The following is a 12,119-nucleotide window of genomic DNA, read 5'->3' on the forward strand; positions in this document are numbered from 1 at the left end:
CAAAGTTTCTAAATCTTCACTGCCCTTGGAGCACTCGATGGAGGCTGCGGTCACGAGGTCACCCTGGAGGGCTTGCTGAGCCGAGGTTTGTAAATCTCCACCACTGCCGATGGAGCTCCCAATGGAGGAGGCCACGCGGTCAGGCTGGAGGGCTTGCTGAGCTGAGGGTTCTAAATCCCCACCACTGCCGTTCGAGCTCCCAATGGAGGAGGCCACGCGGTCAGGCTGGAGGGCTTGCTCAGCCGAAGTTTCTAAATCCCCACCACTGCCGATGGAGTACCAGATGGAGGAGGCCACGGGGTCAGGCTGGAGGGCTTGCTCAGCCGTGGTTTCTGAATCCCCGCCACTGCCGATGGAGTACCAGATGGAGGAGGCCACGGGGTCAGGCTGGAGGGCTTGTTCAGGCAAGGTTTCTAAATCCCCGCCACTGACGATGGAGTACCAGATGGAGGAGGCCACGGGGTCAGGCTGGAGGGCTTCCTCAGCGGAGGTTTCTGAATCCCCACCACTGCCGTTGGAGCTCCCAATGGAGGAGGCCTCACGGTCATGCTGGAGGGCTTGCTCACACAAGGTTTCTGAATCCCCACCACTGCTGTTGGAGCTCCCAATGGAGGAGGCCACACGGTCATGCTGGAGGGCTTGCTCATGCAAGGTTTCTGAATCCCCACCACTGCCGATGGAGTTCTCAATGGAGGAGGCCACGGAGTCATGCTGGAGGGCTTGTTGAGCTGAGGTTTCTAAATCTCCACAATTGCTGATGGAGCTCTTGATGGTCGGGGAGGCCATGGGGGCATGCTGGGGGTCTGGATTAAAACTCTCTGCCTTCCTCTTCAGGCCAGCAGGTGAACTGGAACCTTGTGGGCTGGCAGGTGAACTGGAACCTTGAGTGGATGGAGAACAGGTGCAATCCCCAGGAGCAAGGGCCTGTAGTCTGTTGGTGGCTCGCTTTCTTATGCTATCAAAAATAAGGTAGGTGGCCATGGGATAATTATATAAGTTGTTTTTAATTGCCTTGGTGACTTTCTTAGCCCTGAATCCCGCGGCCACCAAGAGCTTCATCGTTTCAGGGTTTGGGTGCAGGATTTGCTCTTCGTGAGCTGTTACAGGCAACTGCTGGCCATTGCTGACCCACGGGTCCCCCAGAATTTCCTGTACTGTGGGCCGCTCCCTGGGATCTCTGATTAGCAGTTTCTTCATTAGACTTTTAAGGCCTTCCGAAAAAAAGGCCGGGCAAACATACCTTCCAGATTGAATTTTTTGTTTGAGGACCGTATGATACTTTGAGAAGAAGGGCTGACGCCTGGACATCATCTCGTACAAGGTGACGCCTAGGCTCCAAACATCCATGGCGGGGCATTGGTAGAACTCATCCAGGATGACTTCTGGGGCCATGTACAAGGGGGTGCCACAACATGTTGTCAGCCACTGCCCCTCATCGTAAGTTGTCGCTAACCCAAAGTCGGCGATCTTGATCTTTCCTTCACCGTCCAACAGGATGTTCTCCGGCTTCAGGTCTCGGTGTGCTATTCTCCTAGCATGGCAGTACTGCATTGCTGACAGCATCTGTTGAAACATGGCCCGGGCCTCCTCCTCCATCATGAAGTTGCTCTGCAGCCAGTGGTGCAGGTCTCCTCCTGATGCGAATTCCATTACTAAGTGGCATGCCTCTGTGGTGTTAATTATTTGGTATAATTCTATGATGTTGGTGTGGTGCACAGATTTTAAAATAGTCAGCTCTGTCTCGCTAATGGCGACGCTGGCGCCAGTTTTGCGGGTGGTTTTCACGGCCACCTGGGTGCCAGTCAGCAAGTGGTGGGCCAGCTTCACCTCGCCGAAGGCACCACTGCCGATGAGGTGCGCTATTTCATAATATCGTAGCCCCCGCTCAGGTGGGGTGTGGGCCAATATCTGCCCCATGGTGACTGATGGGGGCAGATAACTACACTACACTAACTACACTACTACACTAACTACACGACTAAATACTAAGCAACAATATTGACTATACTAACTATGCTAAAATATTAAGCAACAATACTGACTATACCAAAGTACACTAAAATACTAAGCAACGATAATGACTATACTAACTACACTAACAATGCTAACTAGAAAAACACCAACACCCCTCCCACAGAAACCCTCCCCCACCCCAAACACCCCCCACCCCAAACACCCCCCACCCCAAACACCCCCCCCACACCCAACCCCCTCCACACACAGAAACACACAGATACAACACACACACGCACGCAAACGCACACACACACACACACCACACAACTCGCAAATCGCAATCGCTGGTCTGAATCCACAGGTCACCAAAGAAGCTTCCAGGGATATCTTAGACCAAAAACCATGACCCAGCCAGGGCCTTATATAGGCCCTCCCTGTGATTCCATCACAAAGGCTTTTCATGACATCAGAGCAAAGCAGGGGCCAATCACGGCTGGGGATCATTCAGAATTCTGAGCATGAGCCAGTCATGGCTAGGGATCATTCACAGAGGTTTTCTCACTTTTGGTCCCCAAAACTTCTTCCTCTTTTAAAAAGAAAAGTGCTTTTGTCTAGATGGGTTATAGAGATTCATATTTAGTTTCCTAGCTATTTAAACTGGTAACAACACTTCAACAGCACTTTCATTTGTAGTTTCTTTTTCTATAATTTTTTTTATTATACTCAAGTTCTGGGGTACATGTGTAGATTGTGCAGGTTTGTTACATAGGTTTACAGGTGCCATGGTGGTTTTCAGTCATTTGTAATTTCAAAATCTGAAATAGCTTTTGGATTTTGAAGATCTCCTAATGTCTACATGCAAAATATTCAATTCCTTTTCTTTCGTCTCTGAACAGTTGGTCTCAACTATTGAGAAGGGAGAGAATATTTTCCTTTCCTTGTAGGGTTTTTCCTTCCTCATGTGGTTGACGTTATGTAATGGACACAGAGGAAACAGACATAGCCTACCCTCCACGAGCCCATAGCCTCATCAGGAAGGCCCCCCAGCCATAAAGCTCCTTCAGCATGAGGAGCAACAACTTCCTGGCTTCAGGAAAGGCCAAAGTGGGAGTTCACCTTTGCAGTGACCATGTCGCAGTCTCCTTTCAGAAACACAGCCGGGGCACCTTTCTTTGGCTTTTTGCACCTACTGACTGTCTTCACAGAGACTGTCACTAAATTAACTTCCTCTAGGGCAGGATAGGTGTAAAGTTGGTGAGGGGAAGCAGCAGGGTGTGAGGAACAGAGCTGGAAATGCTGTGCTAAATGGACCTGGCCCCAAGGTGCAGCGTCAGGGAGTAACAGGGGGAGGTGGAGACTGTGGCAAATGAGCACACTGGCCGAGTCTAAGGGCAGCCACCATGCACCTCTAGCTGATTTCTGTTGTTTTTAATCACATCTGTGTCAAGGTCATTCACATACCATGCAATTAACACACCTAAAGCATACAGTTCAGGGGTTTTTTAGTACATTTTAGAACATTCACAGAGTTGGGAACAATCACCAAACACATCCTCCCCATCCGCTCGCCTCCCCTCCCTTCCCTTCCCTTCCCTTTTCTTTCTTTTCTTTTCTTTCCAGGGTGTCACTCTGTAACCCAGGCTGGAGTGCAGGGCTGCCATCTCAGCTCACTGCAACCTCTGTCTCCCAGGCTGAAGCCATCCTCCCACCTCGGCCTCCTGAGTAGCTGGGATTACAGGTGGGTGCCACCACAGCCAGCTAATTTCTATATTTTGCCTGGCTATGGTGGCAACATGACAGGGTTTTGCCATGTTTCCAGGATAGTCTCAACCTCCTGAGCTCAAGCAATCCACCAGCTTCGACCTCCCAAAGTGCTGGGATTACAGGTCTGAGCCACTACTGTGCCTGGCCAGATCAGGCACTTTCTAGACCTTCCTAAAAGCTGTGTCTTGGATTTTGCTTTCCTCTACTGTTAGGTGAGGTCCATACAGCTAATATATGCAGAATTTCTAGAAGAGTTCTGGCACATGGTGGACAATCGTTATGATATTGGCTCTGAGCTCCCTGGGGGCTGGGGCAAAATGAGAACCACATTGAGCTACATAGTCTTGTTATCATATCAAACAAGGGGAAACCTTACTTGTTTCTCAGGAGGTGGTCTAAGTGATAGTCCTGGTGTTAGTGTTTGGCCTGAAGCAGGTCAGTGTTGCTTCCTAAGAGCCTCCTTTTTAGTGGGTGAGTCTAAGGGACTTTACCTTGTGCGATTTGTCTCCTTACTCCAGGGAGACCTCTGGGCTTGTACTCCTCTCCAGCTGTCCCCAGACGACTAGTCGCCTCCAGAAGTTCTTCCTTCATGCACGGAGAGCCCAGACGCCCACAGCCACCTACTGGTGAGGGGTGGTGGGGAGGTCCCAGCAAGCCATGATGTGATCTCCTCCTGCCCCTTTCTCAGTGCTGTCACTAATGGGATCCCAGCTACTTCTGAGGGCAAGATCCAGACCGCCCTGAAACTGGAACACCTTGATGGGGTCAATCTTGTGAGTCCGGGTCTGGGCAGAGAAGAGGAGGGATGCTTCTAGATATAGTACTCCTACGGAGAGGAGTCAGGGGTATGGATTTGGGATGGCTGGCTCTCCTGTCCCCTAAAACAGGCAAGTGACCACTGCCTATACTGTGGCCCTGCCCAGAGTCTGTTGGGCGCAGGGAAGGTCTGGGTATAGCTGCTACGCCTCTGCAATGCTTGTTCCCTCTTGGCTGGCACCACAGTCAGTTCCAGTGAAGGCCCCATCCTGAAAGGACATCATGGAAGGTGTCAAGAAGACTCTCAGCCACTTCCGTGTGTTGGCCACAGGCTCTGGCCTTGCTCTGGTCCAGCTGCAGCCGCTGACAGGTAAGTGTGTCACCTCAGCCTAAGCGGGTGGATTACAATGTCAGGAGTTCAAGACTAACCTGGCCAAGATGGTGAAACCCCATATCTACTAAAAGCTACAAAAACTAGCTGGGCATGGTGGTAGGCCGCTGTAATCCCAGCTCCTTAGGAGACTGAGGCAGGAGAATCGCTTGAACCTGGCAGGTGGAGGTTGCAGTGAGCCAAGATCATGCCATAGCACTCCAGACTGGGCAACAGAGTGTGACTCAATGTCAAGGGAAAAAAAAGGCCAGGCAAGGTGGCTCATGCCTGTAATCCCAGCACTTTGGGAGGCGAAGGCAGGCAGATCACCTGAGGTCAGATAACAATTAAAGAATACCTAAAAATGGGAAGTGTTTATTGATTTTAAAACTTGCTGTTGTTAGAATACAAAGCACCACAAAGTAACATATTCAGTGCCATTCTTACTGAAATCCCAATGATGTTTTTGCAGAAATAGAAAACTGCGGCTGAGGCCAGGCACACCTGTAATCTCAGTACTTTGGGAGGTCAAGGCTGGCAGATCACTTGAGGCCAGCAGTTCCAGACCGGCCTGGCCAACACGGTAAAACTTTGTCTCTACTAAAAATGGAAAAATGAGCTGGGTGTGGCGGTGCACACCTGTAATCCCACCTCCTCAGGAGGCTGAGGCATGAGAATCATTTGGATCAGGAGGCAAAGATTGCAGTGAACTGAGATCAGTCCACTGCATTCAGGCCTAGGTGACATAGTGAGATTCTGTCTAAAAAAAAAAAAAAAAAAAAAAAATCTGGACATGGATGGCTCATGCCTATAATCCCTGCAGTTTGGGAGGCCAAAAGGGGAGGATGTCTTGAGCCCAGGTGCTCAAGACCAGCCTGGGCAATATGGCAGAAACCCATCTTTACAGAAAATACAAAAATTAGCTGGGTGCGGCGGCACGTGCCTGTAGTCCCAGCTATTCGGGAGGCTGAGATGGGAGGATAGCTTGAACCCAGAAGTTGGAGGCTGCAGTAAGCTGGGCAACAGAGTGAGACCCCATCTCAAAAAAAAAAAAAAAAAAGTGGGGCAGATGACTAGGCAGAGCACAGAGGGTTGTTAGGGCAGTGACACTGTTCTGAAGGATACTGTAATGGTGGATGTGTGACATCCATCTGTCTAAACCCAATGGATGTGCAATGTCAAGGGTGGGTCAGCTGTGGGCTTTGAGTGATTGTCAGGTCACAATGGGCTCCTCCATTGTAACCAACACACCCGTCTGGTGGGGATGTGGATAGGGGGGAGGCTGTGCACGAAGAGAGGCAGGGCGTATATGTGAACTCTGTATTTTCTCTCTTTTTTTTAAGATGGATTTTTGATCTTGTCACCCAGGCTGGAGTGCAATGGTGCAGTCTAAGCTTACTGCAACCCCCACCTCCCGGGTTCAAGCAATACTTCTGCCTCAGCCTCCCAAGGAGCTGGGAAGCTGGGACTACAGGCGTGTGGCACCACACCTGGCTAATTTTTGTATTTTTTTTTTTCATTTTATTTTTATTAAGCACTACATAACACACTGCATGCTACATAATATACTGTATAATCTTCTAGCAGGGGTAGATGACCATAACTGAGTTATTTTTTCATCAATTAGGAAAATGCTTCTTTAATCAATATTCTCCAAACCCTTTGACTTATAAGATCAACTCCAGAGATGCGCCTATCTCTTTCCATCAAATTCCATGGATACAAAACATGAGCAACCCTTTTTTCCTTGCCGCCGTTAGTGAACCTGTGGATGTACGCAGTAGACAGTCCTGGAATAAGCAAGCACATGCCCATGGCGGCGAGTCCAGGGAGTATCTCGAACCACATCTCTGCCCGGTTACCTAGGCCAAAACCCTACTTCTGGGTCCTTGAAAGGTGACGGAGCTTCCTAATTTTTGTATTTTTAGTAGAGACTGGGTTTTACCATTTTGACCAGGCTGGTCTTGAACTCCTGACCTCATGATCCGCCTGCCTTGGCATCCCAAAGTGCTGGGAATACAAGCTTGAGCCCTGATGCCCAGCCAACTCTATACTTTCTACTCAGTTTTTCTGTGAACCTAAAGCTGCTTTCAAAAACAGGTTTTAGTAAAAATTAATTTTACCTGGCCAGGCACGGTGGCTCATGCCTGTATTCCCAGCAGGTTGGGAGGTTGAGGCGGGAAGATCGCTTGAGCCCAGGTGTTTGAGACCGGGCTGGGAAACATGGCGAAAACCCATCTCTATAAGAAAATACAAAAATTAGCCGGGCGTGGGACATGGTGGTGCCTGCCTGTAGTCCCAACTACTCGGGACGCTGAGGTGGGAGGATTGCTTGAGCTTGAGAGGTTGAGGCTGCAGTGAGACATGACCGCGCCACTGCACTGCGGCCTGGACAACAGAGTGAGACCTTGTCTCAAAAACAGAAGAAAAGACTAAAGATGAAAAGGGCTATGGCTGCTGGGTGGGAAGACAAGGGAAGGGACAAATGGAAACCTTAAAGGTTTCTGCTAACTCTTCCCAAAGAATTAGAAACAATGTTTACCAAATGTTTCATTCCCTTTTAAGCTCCCCTCCCACAAGGCAGTTCACCAAGCAAACTGTTCCTTATTCTTCCTTAGAAACCCTGCCCCCTCACAGTTGTTCTTAACCTCCTGAAGTCTTATCCCCCTCCACCCACCACACAAAAACACTGGAAGGAATTACCTAAATACAAGGCAGGATTACTTAAATCTGAATGAGTATTGAGTACCTGTTTCTATATAATAAATAAATAAATATATATATATATATAGACAACATTTCCCTGTTGTCACTCAGGCTGGAATGTAATGGTGCAATCTTGGCTCACTGCAACCTCCGCCTCCCAGGTTCAAGCAATTCTCTTGCTTCAGCCTCCCAAGTAGCTGGGACTCAGTCAAAACACACCGTGTTTTCCCTCTTATATGAGACACTTGTACTAAGAAATCTCCTCTCAAAGATTCTGTGCTTAGTAATCTAACCATTAGCTCTAGGTGCTCTAGGTGGAGCTGGGGGGAAGGAGACTGGTAATACATTCCTTTATTGAATCCCTACTATGTGCAAAGGAACGTGGTGAGTGCTAGAAGCATTAAATCAATTAACTCCATGCAAGTATCACAGTGACCTTATGAAGTATCCTCACTGATATAAAAATGTAGCGAGCTGAGGGCTCACGGGTACAGCAGCAGTCCTTGCAAATGGTACCAACTGTATGCAATGGCATTCATGACAAAGGGAGGTTGAGGTGGGATGTTAGGGCCCAGGTTGGGAGAATGGGGGACATCTCATTCTCTGAGAGATGGGAGCAAAGGGAAGGAGATGGAAGGGTACCAAGACAGATGTGACCATTTTGTTATGTTCTCTGGGGTAACAACCTCTTAGGGGAACTAAAAAGGCTTTTCAAAAAATAATTTGTTTTTTTTTTAGATGGATCTTGCTCTGTCATCAGGCTGGAGTGCAGTAGCACCATCCTGGTTTACTGCAACCTCTGCGTTGTGGGTTCAAATGATTCTCCTGCCTCAGCCTCCCAAGTAGCTGGGACTATAGGTGTATACCACCATGCCCAGCTAATTTTTGTATTTTTAGTAGAGGTAGGGTTTCACTATGTTGGTCAGGATGGTCTCAATCTCTTGACCTTGTGATCTACCTGCCTCAGCCTCCCAAGTAGCTGGGACTATAGGTGTATACCACCATGCCCAGCTAATTTTTGTATTTTTAGTAGAGGTAGGGTTTCACTATGTTGGCCAGGATGGTCTCAATCTCTTGACCTTGTGATCTACCTGCCTCAGCCTCCCAAAGTGCTGGGATTACAGGCATGAGCCACCATGCCTGGCCTTAAATTTTTAATTACAATTCCTTTTTCTTAATTGTAACTAACTTGAAGCTCAAGAAAAGGCTTCTTTTTTTTTTGAGACGGAGTTTTGCTCTGGTTACCCAGACTGGAGTGCAATGGCGCGATCTCGGCTCACCGCAACCTCCGCCTCCTGGGTTCAGGCAATTCTCCTGCCTCAGCCTCCTGAGTAGCTGGGATTACAGGCACGTGCCACCATGCCCAGCTAATTTTTGTATTTTTAGTAGAGACAAGGTTTCACCATGTTGGCCAAGATTGTCTCCAACTCCTAACCTCAAGTGATCCGCCCGCTTAGCCTTCCAAAGGACTGGGATTACAGGCGTGAGCCACCGCGCCCAGCCTCAAATTACACTTTTAAATGGCTATACCTATTTACACTCTTACCAGCAGCCCAAGTTTCCATTGTTTCACATCTTCATTTAACACTTCATATTTTTTAGCTTTTACTTGTTGTCAAACTGTTGGATAAAACTCAATAAACAGCCTTTAACCATTTTCCCTGATTAGCGTTTCTAACACCGTTTTTCAGGGACAGTTGACTGTGTCATCGCCTAGCACTTAGAAGTTGCTCAGTAAATACTGATTGAATGATGTCACTTTCCTACTTAACTTTAATGCTTTTCTAAATCCGGAGGCGGCTCCCCTTTTCTGAGGGCCTAGTAATCATGTATTCATTTGTATATTTCCAGGACCTAACAAAGAGTTTGAAAAATATCCTGCAGGCAACAGTAAATCAATGCTTTTTCGGATGCATGAATAACCAGTAGGATAATCGGTACCTCTGCGATGCACGCATTTCTATTATCGCACACACCGAATCATAACTTATTTATTATTTGTCCACGCAGATGCTAAGGTCTGTAGCCGTGTCTGACAGTGGCACTAAACCAGTATTTTTTAATTGAACCGTAAACTAGAATCAAACTTGGGAGCATGCAAAGGGAAACGCAAAGATACACGCGCAGTGTTGCAGTAAGGGTGTCCAATCGGAGTCAGGCTGAACGGGGCGTCGCAGCGGCTAGGTAGTGCGCACGCGCAGCGTGCTCGTCCGTGATTGGCTGCGCCGAGGCGGGAGCCTTGAGCTTCTCCGGCGGCAAGGGGACCGTTGGTTGCCAGACGTTATTCTTTGCAGGGCCGGTGGTTTCTGTCAGATTTTCGCCGGTGCGTCCTGGACGGGGAAGCTCTGGAGGCTGTGACATCCTGTAGGTTCGTGCGGGACAATGCAGCGAGTGGTGCGGGAGCAGGCCTCCAAGGGAGGAGGGAGGGAAGGCGGCAGGAGCGACCGAGGTGGCCTCCTGCAGGGCTGCCGCTTTGGTTTGAAGTGCGAGGGTCGCCCGAGCTGTTGGCCCCGGGGGGTCCCGTAGCGACTGGCGGGCGGTGGGGTCTTGGTGGTGTGCGTTTGTGTGCGAGGGGTGGTTCTGGGTAGAGGCCCCCGGGGTCGCCCCTGCAGTCGTTGCGCGCAGGCTCCTGTGGCGTTTGGGTTTCTCTCTCACTCCGGCACTGGGAAGCTCCTTCCCCTTCCCCAGGGCCGGGACGGGGGGTGGTGAATGCTCCGCGAGCGCCCTGGAGATTGTCGGTACGCCTTCTTTAGGGGCTTTTATCTCTTCATTGGTCAGGTTTTTCTTTTATTTTCTTAAAACCTTTTAATTTCTTAAAACCTTATGAAAGATTTTCTAGGTAGGTACAGATGCTTCTCGACTTACTACGGGGTGACCTCCCGATAAACCCATCCTAAGTTGAAAATATCCTAAGTCGAAAATGTATTTAAAGCTGCTAGCCTGCCTTTGTTATCAAAAAAAAATAATTTCAACTTTTCATTTTAGATTGGGGGTGCAGGTGCAGGTTTGTTGCATCGGTGTATTACCTGATGCTGAGGTTTGGGTACGGTTGATCTTGTCACCCAGGTACTGAGCGTAATATCCGACAGTTTTTGAACCCTTGCTGCTCATTTCCTCCCCTCTCTGTTTGTCTCCACTGTCTATTGTTGCCATCTTTTATGTTCATGAATACCCAATGTTTAGCTCCCATTTATAAGTGAGAACATGCAATATTTGATTATCTCTTCCTCCTTTAATTCGCTTAGGATAATAGCTTCCAGCTGCACCCACGTTCCTTTTTTTTTTTTTTTTTTTTTTTATTTAATTGAGACGGAGTTTCGCTCTTGTTACCCAGGCTGGAGTGCAATGGCGCGATCTCGGCTCGCCGCAACCTCCGCCTCCTGGGTGCAGGCAATTCTCCTGCCTCAGCCTCCTGAGTAGCTGGGATTACAGGCACGTGTCACCATGCCCAGCTAATTTTTTTTTGTATTTTTAGTAGAGACGGGGTTTCACCATGTTGACCAGGATGGTCTCGATCTCTTGACTTCGTGATCCACCCGCCTCAGCCTCCCAAAGTGCTGGGATTAGAGGCTTGAGCCACCGCGCCCGGCCTCCTTTTTATGGCTGCGCTAGCCTAGCTTAAACGTGCTCAGAACACTTACCTGAATCTACAGTTGGGCAAAATCATGAACACAGACGGTTGTGTGGTTACTTGTACAGCTTCTACTGAATGCTTATGGCTTTCTTAAAAGTCGAAGAATTCTAAGTGAAACCATCCTAAATTGGGAACCACCTGTATAGCCTGAGTGTCAAAGTCAAAGGAGCAACTTAAGGCATGACGTGAAATAATTGCTAACTAATGTAGTTGGAAATCGAAAAGCAGAAACAGCAGACAGACTCTGTTGCTGGTTCTTGTCCTTGAACAAGAAACAAGAGAGAGTGATGTCTACTACTCATTCCTCAAACTATGCAAAGGCTGGTTTTATATACAATATTTATGTGTTTCATCATTTTAACATTGATGAAATTGGGAAATATCTAACCATCAGTGATCGTGTATCATGGTTTAATTAGCTACACTTTTTTTCTTGGATAGGTAAAACAATGGTACATCTTACAATAAAAAATTTTTTTATTTTTAACATTTTTATTTTAAGAATGTCTTTTTTTTTTTTTTTTTTTTTTAAAGACGAGGTTTCACCATGTTGGTCAAGCTGGTCTTGAATTCCCGACCTCGGGTGATCCGCCCGCCTTGGCCTCCAAAGTGCTTGGATTACAGGTGTGAGCCACCACGCCCGGCCTAAAAAATGTCTTCTATATGGACTAACAATCAAGAGTATATCCTACAGTTGATGGCATTTTAGATCTGATGAAATATGGTAATTTAAAAAATCGAATTAATGATACTTTCCCTGTTACAAAGGTAACATTTTCATTTTAAAAAATGTGAGATATACAGGAAATAACTCAGAAGAGAATAAAAATTACTGGTTATTCTAACCAGACCTAGAAATAATTAGGGTTAATGTTGTGGCATGTATTTTTCTGGATGTTATAAATGATTGTGTATTTTAATATGTAACATACC

At 47.7% G+C, this 12,119-nt stretch overlaps 1 protein-coding gene and 1 pseudogene across 12 annotated transcripts in view; one reads left to right on the forward strand and one right to left on the reverse strand.

Annotated features, from left to right (window-relative positions):
• The first annotated feature begins 879 nt into the window (after positions 1 to 879).
• The window catches only part of LOC135278032 (DNA repair and recombination protein RAD54B-like), a 70,618-nt gene continuing 59,378 nt past the window's right edge, over positions 880 to 12,119 (forward strand). For all 12 annotated transcript variants that reach the window (XR_010345581.1, XR_010345582.1, XR_010345583.1 and 9 more), the window contains exons 1-6: positions 880 to 969; positions 1,495 to 1,626; positions 2,224 to 3,694; positions 4,239 to 4,493; positions 4,723 to 4,846; positions 9,847 to 9,916. Coding sequence is in view for 9 of the 12 variants with exons in the window: in XM_064384407.1 (XP_064240477.1) it covers positions 4,759 to 4,846; positions 9,847 to 9,916 (158 nt within the window). In the remaining 3 variants the exon portion in view is untranslated. The remainder of the gene's footprint in view (positions 970 to 1,494; positions 1,627 to 2,223; positions 3,695 to 4,238; positions 4,494 to 4,722; positions 4,847 to 9,846; positions 9,917 to 12,119) is intronic.
• On the reverse strand, positions 6,359 to 6,749 carry LOC135278034 (NADH dehydrogenase [ubiquinone] 1 alpha subcomplex subunit 1-like; annotated as a pseudogene).

Source organism: Aotus nancymaae, unplaced genomic scaffold (assembly GCF_030222135.1).
Source record: "Aotus nancymaae isolate 86718 unplaced genomic scaffold, 86718_ANA_hifiasm-v0.15.2.pri h1tg000036l, whole genome shotgun sequence".
Lineage (NCBI taxonomy): Eukaryota > Metazoa > Chordata > Mammalia > Primates > Aotidae > Aotus > Aotus nancymaae.